The 26,422-nt window shown below is 46.5% G+C and overlaps 1 protein-coding gene across 5 annotated transcripts in view; it reads right to left on the bottom strand.

The window, feature by feature from the left end:
• The window catches only part of STK32B (serine/threonine kinase 32B), a 310,710-nt gene that overhangs the window by 101,655 nt on the left and 182,633 nt on the right, over nucleotides 1-26,422 (bottom strand). For all 5 annotated transcript variants that reach the window (XM_006216367.4, XM_031686033.2, XM_072946368.1 and 2 more), the window contains one exon: nucleotides 18,996-19,169. In XM_006216367.4, the coding sequence (XP_006216429.2) occupies nucleotides 18,996-19,169 (174 nt within the window). The remainder of the gene's footprint in view (nucleotides 1-18,995; nucleotides 19,170-26,422) is intronic.

Raw genomic sequence — 26,422 nt, 5'->3', positions numbered from 1 at the left:
GGGCAGATGTGACAAATGGATAGAGGGACTGAGAGGACACACTCAAGGCTTGGCACTCTTGGACATGCTCTCTTTATTCTGCACAGAATCCTTGTGGCTGTCATCACCACCCCGATTTCTGAGGAAGAGAACTGGATTGAGCCTCAGGGGACTGAAGCAACTTTCCACCGGGAGCATGGCTAGGGATTCTATCTCAGAACCTGGACTCTGGGCTCACTGCCTTCCATGCCCTTAGTCTATTAATGTCATCCCAGGTCCTTTTGGAAGTAGATTTGGGGTATCCCTACATCTCAGAGAAATACACACTAAGCAGGGGGGATCTGTCTAGCGTCTGCTCAGCTGTGAGTTGCCCACAAATTTTCATGCACATCTGCAGACATCACTGAGCGCAGCAGTGTCAGGTCACAATTCTTAATCAGCCCCTGTAACACTGCCCTTTAAAATCCCAAGCCCTCAGCCATCTGATTCACAGCAGCACACCTTTGCAGCACACACACACTCACTCTTGAGAGCTTCCTCTTCCCCAGTGACTCACTAATCAGTCTCTTTGAAAAATGAGTAGTATCGACACTGAAGACAGCTCCCCAGCTGACTTTTCACTGCCCCGCAGGGAAACGTGTGCTGAAACATTAAGAATACCACCCACTGCCAACCTCAGTAGAAACTCGCTGTGTTTTCATACAACTGGTGAGGCTGAAGGTTTTCAAACATGAACGTCTCTTCTCCAGCCCAGCATCTAATTTCACTGCTATAGAACAGAATCTTACTTGATATGCAGCTTTTTAAGAATGCAGGGAAACAAGATGAATGCTGAAAACAAGTACAGAAATTTCAAACAGGAATGAAACCAGGTATACTTCGGGTTTAATTTAGAGAACGCTTAGACGTCCTTATTATTCAACTTAGTCACTGCTTTGAGTATATCAAGAACCCACTGTGTGCCAGGCACCGTGCTAACCCTTAAAGGGAGCAAGATGCATAAAAAGAGGCACATGAATAAACCTACAGTCTGGGGAAGGAGGTAGAGATGAAAGGCATTTCTACGACTGGAGTTGCCCAAGTTCAGTGGAAACACAGACCGGGAAATAACTGTACCGTTAAGAAGGAGGGCTTTTCAAGGAAGGAAGTATATTTTTTTCCAGGAAGAGCTGATAGGAGAGTGTCACTCAGGCAGCCAGAACACGGAAAGTATGGAGGCCTAAAAGGGTTCGTGTGGGCGCCGACTAGAGCAGCGTGCTTTTTTCTGCTCAGCAGTTTTCTGCCTCCTTCTAGTTCCTTTGGGGACCCCTTCCCCCATCATGAGGGTCGTCCATGGGGCTCAGACCGGTGGGTACCACAGCTCAAGTATCTAAATTAGACTATTCCATTCTTCTGCCTATAGGAATTCAGTCAGGAGAGCCACGTGACCTGAGCAAACCAATCAGAAGTGTCTTGGGGATAGTCACGTGATTCAAGCAGAACCAATCGGGTTTGTCTGGGACAGTTATGTGACTCTGAAGAATCAACCAGACTTCTCTGGGGTTGATCTGTGAGTCTGGTGAAGGACAGGACCTGCTTCCACTGTGGTGGTCCAGCTGGGCACAGGGCAGCGTGGGGCTGCTGGCAGCCATGGTGCTCACCCACCGGAGAGAGCTTGTTTGCCAAATGAAGTCGGCAGACAGCTACAAAACAAGACCTGCCTTTCTCTCTCTCTCTCCCCTTCTCTGAGACAGAGCTTCAGCCATATCAAATATGCTCAACTTCTAAATTTTTTAAGTTAAAATTCCTTCCTTCTTAACTGGTTCAATTTTTGAGCTTCTATCACTCTGAATTGATCTAAACAACTGTGACAAGTTGCTTTACCCCGACAGCATGGAGGGACTAGTGGGCAGAGTGAGAATTAAGGGTCAAAGTATGAGCAACAGGGCAAAGGCATTCAGACTTTGTTCTGTGGGCAAGGGGGAGTCAGGGAGCATTTTTAAGAAGCAAAGTGACATGGTTTGGTTTGTTTTAGAAAGATGTCTCCATCCAGGGAATGAGTCAGGATGTCTTCCATTCATTAGTTCATGCAAATATTACGAGAACTTCTACTGAGTGGGAGTGGAGAGAAAAGGATGCGTGTTTTGAAACTGATAATTTCATCTGAATATGCCAGGAGGCAGTTTCCCTCTTTAGTAACTAAGAGTATACAATTAGTGATGAATATTGAATTTTTCTACGTCAAACAATGGAGTAAACACAGGAACATCTCTCACAGAGCCAAAGCCCCCATAGGTACCAGGACACGTGTCACAATTAGCTAGCACATCAATAAATAAAGGGAACACAGGAACAGTCACAATAGGGAAGCGGGCCAAAAACATCTCTCCACATCTAATTCTTTGGCTGGTCAGCACAGCTTTGCTCTGGATAATATCTTCATAGCCCTGAACTAAAAGTCATTCTGTTTTGGTGGAAGCCTCCACCTCTGACAATTCTTATAATACCTAAAAGAAGCAATGCCAGGCAGCTGGGCGTAGTAACCGAGCAGAGGCCGCAGGGCGAGCACAAGGCTGGAGTCTGCCTTTGGTGTGCAAGTTCTGCCCAGAGCCCACAGGAGAAGCATCACTCAGGCCTCGGTCTCTGAGCCCGAACACCAACAACAAGACCTGCTTCCAGCCCTGGCTGACCCTGCCCCCTTGACAAGTCGCAGCCTCTCTCTGAACCTCCATTTTCTCCATCTATAAAATAAGTAGAGTCGTAAGATATTGTCCATACTAAAGAATTGTTGCATGAATTATATGAAACAAGACTCTCTAAAGTTAAAATGTTTGAATTTCAAAATATTTATGTAGAAGATGTATTTATATAAAAGACGTATAATCTTGTAATCAGGGAGAAGAAATCTGACTCTGGATTGGATCTGTTTCTTTTACTCTAACCTGTCTTCTACCGCTTTTGCTACAAGTTCATTCCTAAAGGAATGCTGCCTATGAGCTTAAATGATACATAATGGCCCATCTCCGGGAACCCTGCCTCCCAGGTAATGAGCATTAAGCTAAAATACCTTTGTGTAGCTCACAGGAAGCACCTGAGCAGGACCACCTGTGGCTGACCGCAGGAAGGAAGAAACTAACACATCTCTTCCAGAGGCTGATGGGAACCAGGAAATGTCTGCCTTTACTCCCTCCCCTTTTAGTATAAAAGAAGCCTGAATTCTAACTCAGGAAAGATGGTTCTTTGGGACACTGGTCCATCATCTTTTCAGCCTGCTGGTTTTCCGAATAAAGTCACTATTCCTTGCCCCAACAACTTGTCTCTCAATTTACTGGCCTGGTGTGTGGCAAGCAGTATGAACTTGGATTTGTTAACAATATTACAGGCATTCCATGGTCACCTGTCAAATGGTCTTGACAGGCACTGTGCTACAGGTACTGGGACTGAACTGATGATGATAACATGGTTCCAAGTTTATAGGGACTGAAATCAAGTGGGAAAAATATACTAATTGAAGACTACAGGGATGGTCATGGTGATAGTGGAGGTCTATGTGAGGTACTTCAGTAGTAGAGAGGACAAAGCATGGAGCTCCAACATGCTTCCCTCTGAAGTCATAGTAGCCGTCACGGAGGGGACAGTGCTGGAGCTGGTAGTGACATCACACCAACAATGTTACAGGGAAATCAGCCAGGAAGTATGGAGGTTGGAGTGATGGAAGCCCAAAGTATAACCAACTAGACCAGGAGGTTGTGCCCACCATGTGCTTGTTAGCGGTCTGCTCCACTTCCTGTTCTTTTCTGTATCACGGGGACCACATGTCCCGGGTATCCTTGTCTTCTGGTTTCCAGCTGGTTTGGCCCTATGGTGGAAGACTGGAGGGTGGCTGTTGGGAGAAGCTAGGATGTTTCTTTGGGTGGCACCCCTGGCAAGGCTGCATCTTCTCCATGTTGTTATTCTGACTTGTATCACACAGTCCCTGCCTCTACCTTACTGCCCAGCTCCAGCTCTCACTGAGCAGCTCCTCTGAGGGTTTAGCTCCACTGCAGGAACCTGGCTCCATGATTCCGTGACATCCTGCTCCCTACTTCCCTGCCCCCGTGTCCCTCCAGCTCTGGGTATGTAGCAGGTAGCTGCTGCTGCTAATCTCTTTGTTGCCTCATCATCCCTTATTTGCTCCTCGATTCAGAAAGCATATATTCACGTCATCAATTCCTTGTCATCTGCCTGCACCCTGGCCTATATACAAAGGCCCATGACTTAGTCCAAGTGAGAGACGGTGATGGATGGAGGCAGAAAGGTGAACCAGGAGGATTTTGAACTTCAACGGATGTGGGACTAAAAGAGAGGAGATTTGGGGGATGGTTCCCCAGATGACAGGACCCGGCAATTTGTGAACAGATCATGAGTGCGTAAGGGCTTAAATTTATTCATTCCATTCCTGGGGTTCAGCTGACTGTCTGTAATTTGTTTGTGTCTTCAGATCTGCAATTCCAACCTGAAGTCAAGGAATGGATGTAAAATTTCCACTTCAGCACTAAGGAGAGTTCCTCCTGCACTATGTAATTTTTATTGCTTTTTTGAAAAAATAATTAACAGTGTTCTATATATCTTGATGTGATTAAACCTTTCATATTAAAGAAAGCTTGTTTACTTTTGGAGAGAGAAAGTTGGTTTCTGCATTAAAATATTCAGAATTTGCAAGTGCCTCCCCCGGTGGTGGAAAGGAAGCAAACTCAATTCGTGTGAGTAATAGAGGTTAATTCTAATGGTTAATATCCTCCAAACTAAAATACTGATTTCAGTCTTTCCTTGTAAATCAGTATCACATGAGATTAACATCTGTAGCCATCTCCTAATTGGCTGCCTTGATCTATACCTCTGCCTCTTAGAATGCCTGCTGTGTAAGGATGCTGTATGTTCTCTTCTGAGAATACGCTTCCCATGGTCTGCAGAAGAGTGTGAATTCTTTAGTCCATCAGTTCAAGTTCTTCAACATAAAACTCTAGCCCAGGCAGTTCCTCAAAAAATTAAAAATAGAATTATCATAGGACCCAGCAATTCCACTCCTGGGTCTGTGCGTCAAAAAATTGTTTACAGTAGCATCCACCACAATATCCAAAAGGTGGAAGCCAACCAAATGTCCAGAAACATATGAATGGATAAACAAAATGTGGTTTATACAGACAATGGAATATTACTGAGCTTTAAAAATGAAAGAAATTTGGACACGGACTACAATATGGGTGAACCTTGAGGATATTATGCTAATAAGCCAGTCATAACAAGACAAACACTGTAGGGGTCTACTGATGTGCAGTCCCTAGAATCAAACTCCTAGAGGCAGAACATAGAACAGTGGTTGCTGAGGGGAAGCGGGAATGTGTTCATTCTGAGTTTCAGTCTGGGAAGATGGAAGAATTCTGGAGACTGGCTGTACAACAATGTGAATGTACTTAACGTGACTGAACTGTACACTTACAAATAGTCAAGATGGTAAAGTTCATGTTATGCATACTTCAACACACACACACAATAAACAACTCTAGCTCAGCTTTTCCAGCTTCATCCTCTCCATCAGATGCGGGGCTAGCAAGGTGATGTCTACCCAGCATACCTGAGCTTCCTGCACATATGATCATGCTGGGCCCTGCATCAGTTACACCTTCCCATGCACAACAGCTCCAAGGATCAGAAAAGGCTAGCCCCTCACAGCAGAATACACATCCCTCCTAATGCACAAAGGGTCCTCTAATGCCACCTGGCACCCCCTCCCTAGGGTGGGGTCACAGCACCATTGCCCCTCACTTGGGAATTTTTCCCTCAAAGCACATGGGGCTCTCTACTCTGTTTTATTGTCATTTGTAAGCATATCTGATCTCCTCTCAACTGGGCATGGAGTGCTCTGAAGATTGCTATGGTTCCACCCCAGTCATGTCACTCCAGAACAAAGCATTGGATCTGGCACCTTGCAGTGGAATTTGTCAAATGGGCAACAAGTGATCTTTGAGTCTCTTTCCAGGTAACTGAACTGAGGTTGGTTTGGCCAAAAGAGGTACTAGGGCAGGTTATCCGAGTTTCCATCGAAATGTTTCTCTGATCTCCAGCAAAAGCCTAGGCTTCTCTTCATCTGTAGAGAGAGGAAGCCCCTCCCTCCTCCTCCCGCCTACAGTCCATCTTCCGCACAGCAGCCAGAATGACCCTGTGGGAAGCAGCCAGCCAGCCATATGGCTTCTATTGAAGCCATAGATCAAATCATGTCACTCCTCTGCTGAAAATGGGGCAATAGCTTTCCACTCTGTCAGGGTAGAAGCCAAAGACGATGAATCCCTACTGCCCTCCGTCTCATCTCTCCCCTGGCCTCACCTCCACCCCGTCCCAGATGCTCACGCAGCAACAGCCACGCTGGTCTCCTCCCTCTTCCTGAGACACACCGAGCACACTCCCATCTCGGTGCCTCTGCACCTGCACCTGGAAGGGTTGCCCTGAGATAGCCACATCCCAGCCCTCATGTCCTCCAGCTCTGCTCACAAGCCCCTGAATCAGAGAGGTCTTTCTCTGACCACTCTCCATAAAGCAGCAGCAAGCCAGACCCCTGCCTCTGGTCCTCCCTACGTTGCCACAGAATTTGACACCTATCATCCCCTAACATATTATGTACACATCTGTTTGTTGTCTTCCTCTCTCTACTAGAATATATGCACCAAGAAGGCAGAAGCTTGATCTGCTGTTCACTGCTGCATCCTTAGCCTGAAGTGATGTAGGTACCTGGTAAGTCACTACTGAGTGGTTGGATGCATGTGTGCACAGATGGATGGATGGATGGATAGATGGGTGCACAGATGGAGGGACGAATGGACAATGAATGAATGAATGAATGGCTGCAGAGAGTATCACATCCAGCCCAAGGAAGCTAATGCAGAGAGCCACAGTAGGTCTCACCAACCTGGAAATACGCAAAACCTACACCACCTTCCTCTCTTCTTTCTTAATCTCAACCCCCAACTGACTTCAAGGAATTATTTCAACAATCCTTGTCGCAACTGTCATAAGAGAAAGCCCAGGTTTAACACCCTTGGGCTCAAAGTCCTGCCCAAGAGGACCTGATGCAAGCCAACCCTGTTCTGGTGTCAACCCCCCTCCTGCAAAAATGTTCTCCACCACCCGTGCCTGTTAAAATGCCATTCGGACTCAAAGCCCAGCTCCTCCGTAAGCCCAGGCAAGGCATGAAGCGTCTGACCTCTCATTTCTCAGAACTATCGGAGTACTTTGTGCCCCCTCCCTCTCTCATGATTCACATTCTTTCTAGCCCTGTATTTCCTTCACTTGCTAAAAGGCAGGGGGAGGGGAGGCTGCACTGCATTGTAATGATGTATACATATGTATACATCTTACTACATCTTATATATATCTCTGCAACTCTGTGCTTATAGATTTATAAGTATATATAGCACTAAATATGGTAGTGCTTCTCTCACCAGGATTGAGGTCTTGAGTCGTTTTACTGTCTTAATGTGTCTGTCCTTAATGCCCAAGAGTTGAAATTTGTCCGTTATTGCGTATTGAATGACTTCACGAAGGAATAAAGGATTCTTCTCAGGGAAGGGATTCAGAGCTGGAGGGAACAGCTTGGGAATAAGGCTTCAAAAACCTTCGTGTTCTCACTGCAGGCTGACATTTCTGGAAACGTCGACCTGGTTTCCTGACACTGCATTCATTGTCTTCCTTTTGAACATCTTCTGTAAAACAGCCTCTAATTTATTGGATCCTTTCAGAGATGTGTTTTCTGCTTTCAAATTCGGCTCCCAGATTTCACTCTAGTTTCTTTGACGTTAAGTTGAGACCCAAGTCCTTATTTCTAAAATTTATTATCTAACATAAACACTCTCCACCCAACTGCAGGAGTAATTTATACCCAGGAGATGGAACAATCCCTTTAAGGAATAAATTGGATTCTCTTGTGTCTCACTTTTTTTATCATCACAAAGCCATAAATTCTCAAAATGCTTGCCCATAACAGAAGGGAAACCAAGCTTTGTGCTTAGAAATAACGAAGTTACTCCTGAAATTGAATTGGAATTTCCATCCTAAATGACACTTCTGCATGTCTTCAATTTTTTTTTCCCCATCTGAAACTTTCTTTCTCATTGCTATGACCCTGGTCCCAAGGGGAGAGAAGAAGGGTTGCTGAAGTGTTTCTTTAACCTGATAAGAACTGGCAGTGTATTCTGGGCACAGTGTTGACAGAGAGGGGTGGGGAGGATATTTGGAATACAAAAATAGGTCATATTGGTTTTAGCCTTTCTTTATTAATTATCATTATTTCATTAGGGCTCTCACTGAAGGCCTAGGATGTGTCAGGCAGGCATTACACTCTGAGTGCTACACGGGTCATTTCATCCCTTCTCACATAAGTCCATTTCAAAGAAGACAAAACTGAGGACTGAGAAGACAAACTTTTCTCAGCTCTCACATTTGGCTTAAGTGGTGGCATTAGGATTTTCCAATCCAGTCAGTCCAATCTCAAGCTCATGTTTTATAGGCCAATTGTAAGTCTAAAGCACCAAAATTTAGGACGATGTTAAAGTGATGTTTATAGCCCTGATTTTTAATCAAATGTTTTTGCTTTTCTAAGATGCATGCCCCCCACAACCCAACGATATAGTTTTCAACAAAGATCTAGAAAAACATATATAAGGGGAACATCAGCTAATTTAAATCAGTATTAAAAACACACTAATTTCTATAGAAAATTACTAAGTTGCATATCTGAATATACAAATGCTTATGGATGTAGCCATAAAGAAAACAGCACTATTATAAAAAAGTCAAAATTAGTGAAAAACAAAGTCAAACACCTTCCCTTTAGAGAGAAAGTTATGCTTTGATTTTCTTCATTTAAAGGATGACATGCTCATTCAAGAAACTTTCAAACTAGAAAAAAAGGAAAGGAAAACCTCCCTCCAACCCCAGTGCGTTGGAAAACTGAGTCTTTTTGTTTTCATAAACAGACATTTCTTTACATAGTCATGCAATTTTATAAGCTATAATTTTCTTCCAAGATCATAAAAATAACCCCCTTTAATACTCCAGGAGTTTCATAGTGAGACCTATGTATGTGCGTGTATCATAGTCTCAAGTCTCTTCAAAACAGGTATGCAACTGGCTGAGCCCATTTCCTTCCTTTAGCTTCTTTCAAAACTATCGGTTACCGTAAGCGATGCTGTAATATGTGTCTTCATGCTTAGAATTTTTTATGCCGGCCGGACTGGAGCCTTCTAGTGCATTCCAAGAAGTGAAACCAGTGGGTCAGAGTGTCTGAATATTTTAAAAGTACTTGATTCTTATTGCCAAATATCTTTCCAAAAGGGTTCTCACAATTCCTACTGCTGCCGGCACACGCACATTTACACTGTCCAGGGAACATTCTTCTAGAATGCTCTGTCTTGGGGACTCTCCCCTTCTCCCCAGAGCAACGTCCAACCTAGAAGCTACATTTCCCAAAAGCCTGAATGATCCCGAAGCCAGTTTTTATAATGACTCCTTTATGTTCCCTGTCACTTTATTTTGTTTTTATTTTTCTTTTTCTGTCCGGGGGTGTGGGGGGGTAGGTAATTAGGTTTATTCATTTATTTTTAATGGAGGTACCGGGGATTGAACCCAGGACCTTGTGCATGCTGAGCACACACTCTACCACTGGGCTCTCCCCTCGCCTCCAAGTGTACATGTGAGTGGAGAACTTGACTGCCGCTTATTATCAGCACGGAGACAGTGAGAGCTTGGTGACTTGCGGTGTCCACTTACTGTTCGCTCCCAGGCAAGGTCTCACCTGTAAAGCGGGGCTGATAACGGGCCCCGCCTCCGCCGGCTGCTGTTGGGATTGGAGGAGGTCACACCTGCCGAGCACTTAACACAGAGCCTGGCACGTGCCGAGCGCTCAGCGAGGGTCAGTCTCCATCACAGGTGCAGCATCTTACAGACAGGGTGGTTTCTGTTAACTTCTAATCACAGATTCCAAATATGGGGATGATGCTCTGCATTTAAATTCTTACTGCACATAAATATGCACAAAGCTCAGTTCCAAGCCCTGCCCGGGGGAGTGCTCCGCTCCTCACACTGGTCCCACCCAAGGATTTAAAGGGTCCCAAATCTCGTGTGTGTGTGTGTACTTGCATGTGCATCATTTACTTTTTATATGTTAACATTTTAGAATTAAATTGTCCACAGGGAACACAAAGGGTGAATTCAAAGGGGCAGTGTGAAGCATCTGCTTTCAATAAGTGAAAATATTTAAATTTATGAATATTAAATTTCAATATTTAAGTTTAAAATTTATCTCCTCAAAATAACGGGAGGATCAGCACTGATTTTCCCCTTACACACCTTCGAACCTTTTTAACTTTACAGCATGTACACATACGATCTACTAAAAATTAAGGTCTGGACTTAACTCTATACTTCATAGCAAAAAAATGATTACTTCTTTATTTTCTCAGTGTATGCAATAAAGTGCTAAAAATGATCAATTTTATAAAACTCAGCATTTGTATACTTATCTTTTAGGCAATTTGTGGTGAAATGAGAAGGGACTTTGAGAAGCTTGATCTTCTCATAGAAAACGCTAGTTTAAAGAAAAATGCCTGCTAGTGTTTCAGGATTAAACTATTATTGTTCCTAAAGATAGGGGAAAAAACCGATTTCTGACAAAGTTTATAGAGAAACCACCCTCCAATAAAATTTATAATTAGCTTTAACGATAGAGCTTCCCAAATACCGAACTCATTAAGCAGACATTTTCTCCAGGCTGAATACTTTCAGTTAACAACTCCAAGGCAAAGCTGTAGCTGTTTCTCGTCTATCTGATGAGATTCCTGCCTTGGAAAGGAAAGTTGTGAGGCCAAGGCAGTGAAGGATCACTGGGACTACAAACCTTTGAGACTGTGAGCTCGTTTACATGGGATGCAAATTCAGGGCTGGAAGCAAAAGAACGTGCACTATATAAATAACCAGACTTCATTGCCAGATCTTCCCGCGGGAGTAAAAGACACTGCCCGCGGGGTTTCAGGCATTTTCAGACCACAGTTTGGTAGAAATAACCTCACTGCTGAAAATTTTTTCCAAGAGACGCTTGAAAACGTTGCCCCAGACCCACTCCAATTAGCATTTAGAGCTCTGCTCTGTTCAAAACAGTGAACAAGCTTGCTGTTTAGAGGCTCATATTTAGGTGATTGGATTGGATCTAAAAATAAGACGAAGGAGAGGATGGCTGGTGCCCTGAACCTCACCTGAGCCGTGAGCTCTCTTCCAATCAGCCCATTTTCCCTAAATTGTCAGATGTAATGCAGCCGTGCCTGCCACTGACCAGGGAGATGCCAAGAAGCCTTCATTGTTCCTTTATTTCCTGATGAAATGTGGTTCCTCAAAGCACACCTCATGTATCAAAAGAGATAGGACTCTGTACTGGAGGGGGATGCAAAACTCCGAGACATTTTTAACATCCCACATGAGATTTCAAAGGAATTTCATGCCTGAGGCAGGCTGCTTTGGGCCCCCTAAGAAACTGTCAAGAGGCTGACTCCTCAGAAATCAAGGGAAATTTGCAGACAAGTTACAGGAGGCGGTGCAAGGCACGGGTAGTGACTTATGGAATCTGAACTCGTGTTTTCAGGTCATTTCAAGTCAGGCCTGTCTTTCCTTTCTTCCTTCAGTGATTCGTTCTTCACTGACTCAAGGAGGGGTCTGGAGCAGTTACTCTGGGCCGGGCAGTACGTCGGGTGTGAACTTGGGCAGTGGGCGTTACTGCCAGAAGCCAGCTTTCTTCCTGCCCTCTGCTGGGATAGAGCCTTCCTCGGGGTGGTTGTGAGGAGTCCAGGAGGTCCATCTGTGCTTATTTTTCTGTTCAGGTGCGCAGGCACACTCACTCAGACAAGTGCTTAATAAGCAGTTCAATGCACTTACGCATTCGAACGATAAGAAATCCAGGACAGCGCGTGCGCACCGGCAGGGACCCGGTCTTGGTGTCAAACCCCGTTCTGTGACCAGCCCGCTGCGCGCCTGGGCGCAGATCACCTGATCGCTCTGAAAAAGCGGTAATTATAGCACCTAGCCCACTGTTTTTTAAACATTTTTTATTGATTTATAACCATTTTACAATGTTGTGTCAAATTCCAGTGTAGAGCACAATTTTTCAATTATACATGAACATATATATATTCATTGTCACATTCCTTTCTCTGTGAGCTACCACAAGATCTTGTATATATTTCCCGGTGCTATACAGTATAATCTTGTTTATCTATTCTACAATTTTGAAATTCCGTCTATCTCTTCCCAACCCCCACCCCCTTGGAAACCACAAGTCTGTATTCTATGTCTATGAGTCTATTTCTGTTCTGTATTTATGCTTTGTTTGTTTGTTTTTAGATTCTACATATGAACGATCTCATGTGGTATTTTTCTTTCTCTTTCTGGCTTACTTCACTTAGAATGACATTCTCCAGGAGCACTCATGTTGCTGCAAATGGCCTTATGTTGTCGGTTTTTATGGCTGAGTAGTATTCCATTGGATAAATATACCACATCTTCTTTACCAGTCATCTGTTGATGGACATTTAGGCTGTTTCCATGTCTTGGCTATTGTAAATAATGCTGCTATGACTAGCCCACTTTATTGATGTGAGAATTAAACAAGACGCTGTTTGTGTGTGTGTATAAATATACACACACGTGCGTATAAGTGCACATGCATAACACGTGTGTCTATGTATGTATATAAATACAGTTTAAAGTAGCACAGACATGTCAGTTTAATAACCCGGATTCACCACCACTGTTGTTATTCTGATCTGATTTTGTATGACTGGACCCTCTGGGGTCCTAGTCCGTCCAGGGACCCGCTCTGGCTAAAGGGCCCTCTGGGGAGGTGTCTTCAGGAAAGGTCATTCTTGATTACCAGTTGGATCACATCACTCCCAAGCTTCAACCGATCAATGAGTGATACGAGCATGGGTCTCAGGACGTGCTCCCCGCCACCCTGACCCGTGCAGGCCCTGCCCACCCAGGCTGCTCATGCAGGAGCCCCTCTGCCCAGTGCCGCCCGAGCTCCTCTTCTCTGGGATGACTGCTATTTGTTCTGCAAACCACAGATGCACATCCCAGAGGAAGCCTCGCCAGCCTCCTGTGTCCCCGCCCTGCCCCTGCCTCAGTCAGGGCTGGGTGTCCTCCTCAGAGCCCCCGCCAGCCACTGTGCGCTGCCCCGGCTCGGGTCCTCACCCTGGACTGCAGTCATTTGGCCTCTAGAGTGGTTGCCGCTTCCAGCCGGGGACCTGCACACATGCAGGCAAGGGTCCCACCCATCGTTTTCTTCCCAGGGGCTGGCATACTTCTGGCCCAGAGTGTTTTGAAACAATGAAGGGCCAACTTGAGTGCTCTAAAAAGTAAACCCTTCTAATTGCTTTACAACAATGATTTATTTTGAACCCATTATGGTATTTCCCTGCACGGGCACTTTCAAATTCACCTGGCTGTACTCTGGAGTAGCTTTTATTTTCTACAGATCTACAACACTACCCTCAGAGGATGGAGATTTTGTCACCGCTGAGTATAAACAAACACCTGGTTTCAAAGTCAATTCCGCCAGATGAAAGAAAGCGGAATGAGGGACTTCAGTGGCCCTGGGCACAGATGAGTCCTTTACGAACTTTTTCTCAGGGAATCTGCGTGGTAGCCCAGTAGAGGGGGTGTCATCGGGCTTATTTTACAGATTAGGAAACAGAGGTTCAAAAAGGTAAGCCGGTGAAGTTGAGTAACATTTCCAAGTCCAGCAAGATGGAAGACAGAAATTCTTGGCAAGCCAACTCAGGCTTGCACTTGTGGAATGATCCTGCCACTTGCCAGCGTGGCTACTTTGAAAGAAGCAACATTCATCGGTCTGTATAAAATACGGCATTGACAGTGTTGTGTACACATGCAGCGGGGGGCTTCTGAATTCAGCTGTCGAATTAAGGCAAAACATTGCATAGCACTGTCATATACCCCTGTGCACCACGTGTACAGACACACATAATTTCACGTCTGTACCCACAGACACAATGAAAAAGATTTACTGAACCATATGGGAGGGAAAGAAAGCCCAACTCAAACCTCTGCCAAGTGTGCAATGTTTGAAATGGTAAGGGAATTCCATTTACTCAGTGGATTTTTAAAAACCCCCCTGTATTGTGGGATAGCGCTTTTCTCCACAGCAGATCTAGAATCCGAGGGCCAAAGGCCCCACATAGAGCAACTTAAAAACCTTTGTTGAATATGATGAAATGGTCCCAATCATCATGCTTTTATGGGACATTTAGTTCCATTTTCTGCCTGGCCCTTATCTCATCAATGTCCCCATGACTCAGGGTTTGGGGGATTTGGGCAAGTAGGTCATCTACTGCATGCTAGTGGAGGAGCGACCATGATAACTGATGAATGACGCTCGTGCCGTGGATCGGTACAGAACTCACTCCTTCCAGCACCTTCAGAGAAGCCCAGCCAGCCCCCAGAGGCTACTCTGGTATGGGGTGACCTTCCTTAACAAAGGGCACACAGAGCTTACAGACCCGGATGGCAGAAGCTAGTCGACGGCGGTGTGAACGCACGTGGGCCGCCAGGAAGCAGCCTCTGGGTTACGCTGAGCTCGCCCCCAGCTCCTGCTGCGCCTCCTGCTGCTGCGCCACGGTCAGCGCTACTGCTGTCCCTGCTCCGGACGTTACACTCCCTCCCCCTCCCCCTCCCCCACTTCCTACTTCTTCCTCTCCTCCTCCTCCTCCTCCTCAGTTTTCTTCATTTTCGTTTTGTTGTGTTTGTCCTTATTTGTGTCAAAACTATACATGCAAACAACTCGGAGCATCAAGCCGTCCTGAAAGTGTCACAGAGTAGCCACAGTCCCTGTCACTTTCTCCCCCATTTCTCCCTCTCCATCCGTTCATCTTTCTCACGCTACAACTTTGGTGTTTAGCTCCTTTCCTTGAAATGACAGATGTATAGGACTCCTGCATGTTTCAATTTCTGGCTCTGTCTGTTGGCTTCCCACTATGGGAGAGGAGGGCGTGCTGCAGCAGGCAGAGAGTGGGTATGAGCAGCGGAACGGGAGCACGGGGCACATGGCGGGAAACCGTACGTCATGTAACAACAGGTGTTCTTGGGCAGACAGAGAAAAGCAGGAACCTCTGGACTGGTAAGAAATCACACATTTTGGGGTGACAAGTGTCCCAGAGGCAGGCAAAGAAAGGTGGGAAAAGGCAGGAATCTCCAGTGTCTGAATGTAACCTTTGGCTCCTTATGCCCTCATCGCAATAAAATTAGCCTTGCAGATTAGAAGCACCCATCATGCACTGATGCCATGACACTCCAGATCCAGACTAAGTAAGGACAAAAATCCCTCCTCCCTTCAGGAAGGTAGAGCAGGGATGAAAATCAGGGAATATGACTCCAACCCCCTTCCTCCCCGATGAATATTCCACCCCTTCATTTTTTACACCCTCTGTAACCAACTTGCCAAGAACTTCAGTGCAGCCGCTCACCCGAGCCCACCCGCTCTCCCCTTGAGAGTGTACTATCCGCCCCTTAATAAATCCTCACTTTACGTTCTTGACCTCCGGGTCTCATCTCTGAGTTCCTTCTCCATGAGACACGAACCTAATCGCTGGCAACATACGTAGCAGTCTTTCCTTCTCCCTCTCCCCCGAGACACACTCACCTGCCCATCCCCTCATTTCCCAACGGGGTATTACTGCATTTTTGCTTAGGTCAGTTTTCAGGGTTTAGGTGATTAAGTATTGCTATGCAGAGATGATGCATGTAATAAACTCCTAGACACAGCGTCCTGTCCAGTCCTTTTATTCCGTGGAGTTAAAAATCACCTTGTATTTATTGTTGAGTTTTTTCTCCCCCCAAACTTCTCATCAGTTCAACTTCACATTCTTACCAACTAAACAAATCTCTCAAGGTGTAATAGGGAAGGACAAATCTGACCCCATATGTTTCTTTTACTTAAACCTTTGTCTTCTACTGCTTTTGTTACAAGGTAATCACTAAAGGGATGTTGCCTATAAGCTTACATTATGCATAATGGCCCATCTCTGGGAACCCCGCCTCCCAGGTAATAAGCATTAAGCTAAAATACCTTTGTTTAGCTCACAGGAAACACCCTGACCAGGCCCACCTGTGACTGACTGCAGGAAGGAAGGAATGAACACATCCCCTCTGGAGGCTGATGGGAACCAGGAAAAAGTCTGACTTTACTCGCTCCCCTTTTTGTGTAAAAGATGTCTGAATGCTAACTCAGGCAAGATGGTTCTTTGGGACACTAGTCCACCATCTTCTCGGTCTGCTGGGTTTCCAAATAAAGTCTCTGTTCCTTGCCCCAGCAACTCGTCTCTTGATTCACCGCCCTGGTGTTTGGCAAGCAGCCTGATGCCTCAGGAATTCAATCAGCTCACCCTTCCTGGAGAAGTCTCTTCCAGAGTCTTTTGATCCAGCTCCAGTTAGAACTGGTCATGGTCCCACCTTAGGCACAACTGACACCCTGAACTTCCCATCACCCTGGAGATGTCCTCTGCCTCTCTTGCTCCTCCACCAGAGCTCCAGCTTTCCTATTCCACTTCTTCCTCCTTGATTTACTCTTTCATTTAGTGGAGGCCATCTCACTTTCTAATAGCTACTCAAGAAAAGGTAGATGAGAGGTACCTTGTTTGAGACCTTGAACTTGTGAAAGCATGCATCTCACATTTGATGGATTAGCCTGTCTCTGCTGCCTTCTAACGTATGATAATGCAAACTGTTCCGGTTCCTGAGCCTTTGTGTCCTGCTGTTCTTCTGCAGAAGCTTATCAGGTCTGAAGTGTCCTCTTGGTCTGGTTTTGGTTTGGATGTGTGCCTGTTTCTAGTTGTCACCCTGTATCCGGGGCAGAGCCTTCACCTTGGAAGTTCACGTATTTCAGGCCTGGGAGGTTTCCTTACTTCACTGATGCGTTCTTCCCCCATGTTTTCTCACTGCTTTCTCTCCTTTTTCCTTTCTTTTTCTTTCTTCCTTCCTCCTTCCCTTTCCTTTCCTTCCTTCCCCTCTCTCTCTCTGATGTGGAATTGACCGTACTGGTCCTCTAATTTTCTTCTGTTTTCTATTTGCCTTTTTATTCTCCTGTATAAGGGATACCCTCAACTTTATCTTCCACAGCATCTGTTGAATTGTTCATTTTTCCTTTCATATTTTTTAATTTATAAGGTCTCTGATTTGATGTTTGTTCTCTGAATTTTAAATAAACATAGTATTTATTTTACAATTGCCAAAATCTCTTTATCCCTCTGAAAATGCTGATCACGGCTGACTCTGTTAAACCTGGCGGAGTCTCTGTTTATTCCAAGTTTTTTTTTTCTTTCTCCATTTGACTGTGCGGCTCTCGTTGTCCACATTAGAAGCCTTCTCTGGATGCCTGACGAGCTCTGATGGGTACTTACCCTAGTTGGGAGCTTCCAGCAAACGAGCAGGGCTTGCTGAGTGTGAACTACACCCCAAGGGTCCTGGGGAACCTCTGATGTCACAATCTCTTTCCTCCTGGCTCAGCCACACCCCTACCGAAATCATTCCAGTCTCCAGACTGGAGGAGGAAGGCCCGGAGACGCCGTTTCCGGAGCGCAGCTGGGGCGGGCAGGGCGTGTTCCTTCAGCGCCTGGTACACATGTGTCTAGTCGGCCTTGCTCTTTTCAGTTCTGTATCCCAACTCAAGAGGCTTGCTGTCCTTCAGTCCAGACGCTCTCTTCAGGGAACAAACGTTCCGTCTTCTGCTTGGAGGAGGAAGGGACAGCCCTCCAGTCACTCAGGATGGGCCAGCAGATCTGTTCTCCAGACTTCTTAAAAGGCTTTCAAACAACACACCTCATTTTAGCCTCTTTTTTTTAACCCCCTCTTCCTCCTTCCACAGATGCTGACGGCTGTCAACTCCTGAGCCTTTGGGGGATCCCCTAGTGTCTGCCAGCCCTTGGTTCTCCCTAGTGATGACTTAAAATCCGGTTTCTGGTGTCCTAAACCATTTACTACTCCGCCTCTTCTCTCTAATCTCCCCTCCCCCATCGTGTTTTGCTATAGCCTCCTCTTTACTTTTCCCCATCCTTGTGAATTTACCATTTTTCAAACATTCCTTACTGTCATTTTATGGAGATTTTAGAAGGAAGGGAATGTAAGTGTGTGTGTGTGTGTGTGTGTGTGTGTGTGTGTGCACGCGTATGCTTAATCTGTCATCTTTACCTGGAAGTTCCAGTCCCTGTCTCTCCCAAGTCTTCCAAAACCGTGTAAGTCAGAAGAAGACCAGCTAAACCCAGCGTACGACCACGAGTGAACAAATTACAAGTCATTCACACCAACCCCCTCCTCTGGGGTCCGGGAGAAGACCTCAATAACAGCACCATTGCTTTCTGAAGCCTCTCGCTGGCCCCCTGACTCTGCAGTCAAACTCACTTGCTCGCCTGGCTGGCTGTGGTGGTGCGGTGCTCAGAGAAGGAGAAGCCAAGGCCCCGAGGAGGCAGCAGAAACTCAGAGCCTGAACCCGAAGCCCAGAGCCAGCACTGAAGCTTCCCAAGAGGAAGAAATCCTCCAGGGTGCACAGCACTGATTTCAAAGTATGGAAAAGAAGAGGGTAGAATCCTTCACATTCCCAACTAATGTCACTGTGAGCTTTCAGCCTGAACTGGAGGGTCAGGACACCCCAGCCTCCCTCAGACACACTGGAATGGAAAAGTGAAGGGCAACCACCAGCCACGTCACTAAGCGGGGGGTGGGGGGTACCAAGAGAGGTGGGGACACAGGCAGTGGGAGTGTTCCGCTTGCTGCAGGTAACGAGGGAGTATGCTGTCCGGAGAGAATGTAAAAGCAACAATAAAGCTGTTCTCATGCACGGCCGCTTCTACAGAAAGTCAGTGAGAAAACACTCTCCCCGCAGCTGCAGACTCCTGCTGCTCCCTGCGCCCGACGCGCCCCTGTCCCCAGGCATCCCGCCAGCAGCCGGTTACCTGTGGATGATGTGGTACCTCTGCAGGTACTCCAGCGCCAGGGCCAGCTCGCAGATGTAGAGCTTCACGGCCCCCTCCGTGAAGTGCACGTTCTGCTGCAGGTGGTAGCGCAGGTCCCCTCCCAGCAGCAGGTCCACCACCATGAACATGTCCTCCTCGTCCTGGAAGGAGTACCTAGGGGCACCGAGGGGCAGAGGAAGTTAGGGATGGAGATGGCTCCAGTGTCCTCAAGACAAATGCCCCAAGACCAATGCCCCCATTTTACAGACTAGCAAACTGAGGCTCAGAGAGAGCCGATGATGCTGCCTAAGTCACAGTGGTCCTCAGGCTCTGGCTGACTAGTGGCATTTTAATCAAAACTAGACTCCAACATATTACTTTGTTTTTAGTACTTAGTTTAATTCGATGTTGCCGGAACTTTAGCACCTTGTCCCCTCAAGCTGCAGCCCCTCCTTAGTGACGCCCCTGTTCTCCACATGCGGGGCTTGCTTCCCTTCAAGGCAGCGATGTTCTGGCAAGACACACCCAGGCTTTATGCGTTCTGGCTGTTTCTACTCACACTGCTTCTTGGAACCTGGCCAGAGCCCAAGCGCTGTGGAGAGGCCATAAGAAGAAACAACCAAGGCGCTCTGCTCAACAGCCCCAGCTGAGCGCCCAGTGACAGCCAGCACCAACCGGCAGCCGTGACAGTGAGCCACGCTGGGAACCGGGATATTCTGCTGCAGCCCCGGCTGACATCACACAGAGCAGAACAACTGCCCCACTGAGCCCAGTGCACTCGCAGAACATAAGATAATTAAATGGTTGTGTTTTGAGCCACTGAGTTTTGGGGTGTTTTTTCCCCAAGTAAAAGCAAATGCACTTGAACCTTTTAAGGGAGGAAGAGCCAACCTATAAACTCTGAGAATGATGTTAAACAACTGTAAAGTAGAATCACAGCATCATCAAGTGTTGTCACATTCCATACAGAACCACGGAATGTAAGAAGGGCATCACGGAAGTACAGGGCGTCGCGGAAGCTTAGATCTGTGTCTCGGATCCTGGACTATCAGACCTGGGCCAGGCAGGCCACTCCCCTCACTTGGTAGACGAGGGAAGAAGGAACTCGGTGGGTCAGTGTCAGGGAGGGACAAGCACCTGGAGCCCCAGCTCTCACGGTGCTCTTAGGACGACACGCCGCTGGGATGAGGCTGTGGTGTGCACGCACTGTGTTTCCCTGACGGCCCCGGGGAGGGACCCTGACTGGGCCACAGGAGAGGTGACAGACAGTGTGCTCAAAGGATGAGGAATTCCAGGGGTGGAAGGAACCTCAAGTGCCATCTAGTCTCATCAGCCCTGTTATTACAGAGACTGGGATCCAGAGAGACAGGAAATGGCCGCCCCAAAGTCACAGTCCTGGTACATCTCAGCCACCGTTTACATGTGTTCAGAATCAAGGCACGGGGGAGGGGGGCGGTTTATTGTGACCCTGAACTGTCAATTGACCAGATGTGTCCAGAGCACCTGTTCTGTGACACAGTGGGCTGTGTGCTGGGGACACTGGGACAAAGCAATTGTCCTCACTCTGAAGGAGCACACAGTCCCGAGAGAGGAAGGCAACAGGCACTGGTCATGCAAGGGCACACGTGCTGTAGGCGTCTGTACGGAATGCAGTGGGGTGTGCAGAGGGAGGAACTCAGCTCTCCAGCAAGTGAAGGGCGTGGAAAGTCTCTGCAGACGAGCGTCACACTGGGTCTAGAACACACAGGGACTGCGAATCAGACAGAGGATGGTGTGAAGCTTCTGGTGCTCGAAGTCCAGGACTATAGGGTCTTGGGGACAGCATCTCCCACCTCCCATTTTGAGCATCTTAGCCAATGATGACCCAAAGGTGATGACCCAGACCGGCTTCTCCCCTCCTGTCTCAGCCTCACTTCAGGCGTGGAGGAGTGTCTACCTGCTCAGGCAGGAACGAGGTGCTGCAGCGGCTCGTGGGGTTGTCCAGGGTCACCCGGAGGGCACCCGCTGGACTATACGTCTGTTTCAGGGCAAGTGTTTGCTGAGTCTGCCACGTGATCACTGCTTCAAGTGACACATCCCAGGAGTGGCTGGATGCCAACGAAGCTTGCCCAATGTCGGCTCACAGGCTGGCAGTACTGGCCTTTCCAAACAGGGTTGTTCCTGGTGGGTCCATCTGAGTGATGCTTCTGGGCCCACAGAAGGCCAGAGAGAATCAAACAAGGAAGTTCCTGACACACTAGAGCCTGGAGCAGGAGACCAAGGGCCTCCACAGCTGATAGCGTGAGCACCAAGCTTCAAACCCTTCTTTCAACACGGTCATAGCCATCTGTGTTGGTTAATCTTTACTCTTTCATGAAAATTTTAGAATAAATGTGTTTGGTGTCTTGAAAAACTCTGCTTTGACTTTTGTTTGGAATTATGTTGAATTTACAAGTGACAGAGAATTAGTATTTTTATAATGCTGAACTTTTCCAACCTTTCCATGAACATGAAATATCTGTTTATCCTGGTCTTTTTATGTTTGTCACTATAGTTTTATAATTTTCTCCTTAAAGGCCTGGCATGCGTGCATTTTTATTCTGATATTGTAACATAGATTCTATTGCTATTGTGAAGGTAATCTTCAAAGGAAGCTGTACTAAATGGTCATTGCTTGGGGAGAAGCACGCTCCGGAACTGCTTATGTTTGTCTTAAATCCAGCAACTTGGCAGATCTCTTAGTTATTAGTTCAGATAACTTTTCCACCGATGCTCTGGGCTTGCTTATCATACGAAGATGATTGTATCTTCTACAAAAAACTGCTGTGTTTACATTCTTCCCATCGTTATGCCTCTTATTTCTTTTTCTTGTTTTATTGTACTATCCAGGGCCTCCAGTAAAGCACTCATTATAAGAGGTGGTGATGGGAATTTTAAATCTTGTTCTGGAATGTAATAAACTTTCTCCATTAAATAAATAGTTTGCTGTAGATATTTGGTGGGTATCATTTATTGAGTTAAGAAAATTGCGTCCTACTTTTGCACAGCAGAGGAAATCATCAACAAATCGAAAAAACAACCTGCTGAATAGAAGAAAATATTTGCAAATGATATGACTGGTAAGGGATTAATATCCAACAGATACAAATAGCTCATACAGCTCAACATCAAAAAAACAAATTACCCAATTATAAAATGAGCAGAAGAATTGAATAGACATTTTTTCTCAAGAGGAAAAGCAGATGGCCGACAGGCACATGAAAAGATGCTCAACATCACTAATCATCAGGGGAATGCAAATCAGAACTACAATGAGGTACCACCTCACACCTGTCAGAATGGATGTCATCAAAAAGAACACAAAAACAAACATTGGCGAGGATGTGGGGAAAGGGAACCCTTGTACACTGTTGGGAATGTAAATTGGTGCAAACTAAAACTAAAAATAGGACTACCATATGACCCAGAAATTCCACTCCTGGGTACATATCCAAAAAACAAAGCAAGGCAAAATAAAAAACAAAAACACTAATTTGAAAAGATACATGCACCCCAATGTTCATAGCAGCATTATTCACAATAGCTAAGATACTGAAGCAACCTAAGTGTCCATTAACAGATGAATGGATAAAGATGTAGTGAATATACACAATGGAATATTACTCAGCAATAAAAAAGAAAATCTGCCATTTGCAGCAAATAGAGGGACTTGGCATTAAGCTAAGTGAGATGAGTCAGACAGAGAAAGATAAACACTGTATGACATCACTTACATGTGGAATCTAAAAAATACAACAAACTAGCAAATATAACAAAAAAGATGCAGACTCACAGATAGAACAAACCAATGGTTACCAGTGGAGAGAAGGAAGGGGAGGGGCAATGTGGGGGTGGGGGAGGGGGAGGCACCAACTACTGAGTGTAAGATAGAATCAAGGATACATTGTGCAACACGGAGAATAGAGCCAATATTTTGTAATAACTTCGTAAATGGAAGTTAACCTTTAAAAACTGCATAAAAATTTTAAAAATTTAAAAAAAGAAAGTTGCTTTCTAGACTAAGAATTTTTATCAAGAGTGGGTACAGAGTCTTTTTGTTTTTTAAATATTAAACCGTCTTCACATTTCCGGACAAAACCCCTCCTGGTAGATAATATATATCATGTACAATAAACATACATATATTTTTACTGGATTCAGGTTGACAAATTTCATTTAGGATTTTTGCATCTAATGTTCCAAGCGACACTAGCTCATATTCTCCTACCTACCACTGTCCTCACCCCATTCTGGTGTCCTGGCAACGCGGACTTTGTATGATGAAGTGGGTTTTTTGGGTCGATTTCAAGAAGAGAGGCCGAGAGGCGTCACTTGCTTGTAGAAAGTCTGGTCTCAAAACGCTCTCCGTCCCCCCATTTCTGATTCATTTTGGATTCTCCCTCCTCATTTCAGGTGGCCCTGTTGGAGCTGCCTGATGATTCCTGCTCCTCCTTCTCCACAAGGAGATGAGAAAGTGACCAGGACGTGCAGGCACCTCCCCTGGCCACTGGTGTTTGTTCACCAGGACCCCTGGGGCTGTTCCCAGAATCAGTGTGTAGATGCTGAAAGTAAAATCTCTTCCTCTGGGTGTGCCAGGCTAGAGGCTGCAACTAAGGGGTGTCTAGACCCTGCTGCCCAAAGTGAAGATAAGACACATCTGGAGGGTGAAGATGCAGGAAGTCAAGCAGGGCTGAGAGCTCACAACACAGAGAGGCACTGCCAGAGGTGAGGGCTCCGGTCTGGGCAGAAGGGCGCTCCGTCCCTGAACTGCATGGGCAATGACTGTATATTTTGATGGAAACTACTTAACATTGTATTTCTGTCCCTTGGAACTGAAACAGTCATCCGATACATCTTTCCACACATTTGCTCCTGGAGACAAGGATTTAGATGCTCAAAAATAAATGACAGGAATCAGTTATAATAGGCCACCTACAGATGCTCAATTTGTGTCCTAACAGTTGATGGACTATTGAAACGTTATGTCAATAACCAGTGAGTTCTGCACCCTCCATGCGCAGCTAAATATTCCATTAGAACACTTTGGAGGAGAATATGAATCTTCAGGCGAGAAAGTTGCAGACCAGGATGAGTTCTAAAGAGGAAATCCAAAATGCAAAGAGAACCACAATGTAAACAATAACTTGGGTTATGGCTTTTTTTTCTTTTTTTTGGCTACAGATCCGTTTTCGCCCTGGGCCATGGACTCTACACTCCCAAGGAGACTCAATGTTATCGTCGGAGAACAGAGAAGGACCCTGCACGTAACCCTCTGTGGTTGGGGCTGCTCCACAGCTCTGTGCCATTGTCCTTCTTGCTTCTTCTTGGACTGGAATTGTAACTATGTTCTCATGATAATGCGGCAAATTGTCAAGGGAAAGATGGAGATCACAAACGAGCAACCTACACTCAACTGCAGTAATGCTGATCATGGAGAAATCTGGGTAATTAGGCTCAACGTCCAGGACCAAAGAAGGTCCGGAGCTGGGGAGGCCCCACTGCTGGCCTGGACGTTGAAATAGGCCACCACGCAGAACTCAATGTCTGCTAACGTTTTTTAAAAAGATGTATTAATTTCCTACCTTATTCCAAAAAGGATTAAAAATGACTTGCAAAATATATATAACACACTACAATCAAAAACAAGTAAGCCACAGATCAAGTCAAAGAATAAAAAAGGAATTCAAGAAAGTGGATGCAGGTAAAAACACCCCAGTTCAGGCCCAAAGAACTTGCCTGCTTGCCTGACGTCGGCCATCAAGGTGTCTCTAACCTTTCCAGCAACCAGAGCAAAGTGAGAGACACAATCAGCTTTAGGATTCAAGGGTCAATGTGAAAAAAAAATCAATTGTTCATTTTTATGTTTAATATGTTTCTTGCTGGCGCAGAAGCCAGAGGGAACTCTCTCCCACGGGATTCTTCAGAGATGGCATTCTGCAACGTGGGGAACAATGAGCCAGCGGAAATAGCTCTGAATAGAGTCATGCGTTTAACAGGGGATTTTTGTATGATGTTCCCGAAAGTAGACGGGATGCATCAAAGTCCAACTCCAGAAAAGCGGTGCTTCATGGGGCAACAGCTAAGTGGTCTGGGCATCATGTTCCCAGACGAACTTTCTTAATAAAAGGATAAATTTAGAGAACGCTGGCGAATGCCCTCAGGGGCGACGTCAGTAATGCAGTTAGTCGCACGTGCACACACCAAGGAGCACCCTGTAGGCTTCCCGCGCACCCAGCCCAGTACCAGAAGCTGGAATCCAGGGGGAGAAGTTGCCCCACACAGTTCATGGGAGTTTGGGACAATCATAAGGGCTGGAGTTTGATGTCCTGTGCTGTGACAAGTGGCCCAGATGATCCACTCGTGAAGATCCTCTTTTGCCCCAGGCCCTGGACCCTACATCCCCAAGGAGACTCTGTTGTCACTTTCTTACCCCTACCTGCTCACCCACGATGTCCCTAGTCCCACCTCCTTACCCTGGGCCATCATCCCCTTCTCGGATTAGAGCAGTGGTTTCCAACCAGGGGCAACTTTGCTCCCGTAGGGACATTTGACCATGTCTGGAGACATTCTGGTTGTTATAACTGGGTGGGGGCGATTCCTGCTTGCACATAGTGGGCAGAGGACGGGGGCACTGCTAACTGTCCGGCAGTGGACAGGACGCTCCACCACAAAGAATGATCTGGCCCAGGTGTCCACGGTGCTGAGGCTGAGCAACGCCGGAGTAGCGGGTGCTCCCGCTCCTAGGAGCCTTCCCCAGCTCTGGAGGACTGAGCTGGGTGACCCTCTTTTTGTTCCTTTGTGCCCCGTAACAGTTATCCCTGATGTGGGGCCCACCGCGTGCCAGGCACTGCTCTGCGTGCTTTGTGTATGTAACTCGTTTCAGCCTCCCAACGGCCCGCCGAGGTACCACGACCTGCCTTTGATCGATGCGGACGCTGAGGTTCCGTGAGGCGACGGAACAGCTCCCAGGTAACAAGACAGCCCAACTCCGGAATCTAGAATTCCCGCGCGAGGCTCTGGGAAGCACTTCCTCATGGCACAAGGGACCCTCTCTCTCCTGCTCTCTTCTCTCTGCCAGGCAGCCAACGGTCGGCCACAGGGACCCGGCCTGTTGAGCTTTGTCCCCCTGCATTTAGCACAGACCCACTCAGGAATGAAGGGGTCACAGACCCCCAAAATACCCCCATCTGTGTCAGTCTCTCAATCTGCAGGGCTGAAGGGTGGAGGAGGGGAAGGTGGCACACAGAGGGAGGCGGGAGGTGAGGGTTGACGGGGAGGGAAGCCCTGCGTCGGTACTGGGTCCACATGCTGTTCATGCTACTGCTTCCAGGACCTTCCTTTGTCTCTGCCCTCTTGTCACAAAGACCGTGCTCTCCCATTAGCTGACGGTGCCTCTGGTAGCCTCTCTC

Source organism: Vicugna pacos, chromosome 2, assembly GCF_048564905.1.
Source record: "Vicugna pacos chromosome 2, VicPac4, whole genome shotgun sequence".
Lineage (NCBI taxonomy): Eukaryota > Metazoa > Chordata > Mammalia > Artiodactyla > Camelidae > Vicugna > Vicugna pacos.
Note: the sequence above shows the minus strand (reverse complement) of the source record. Positions and strands in the feature narration are given on the sequence as shown.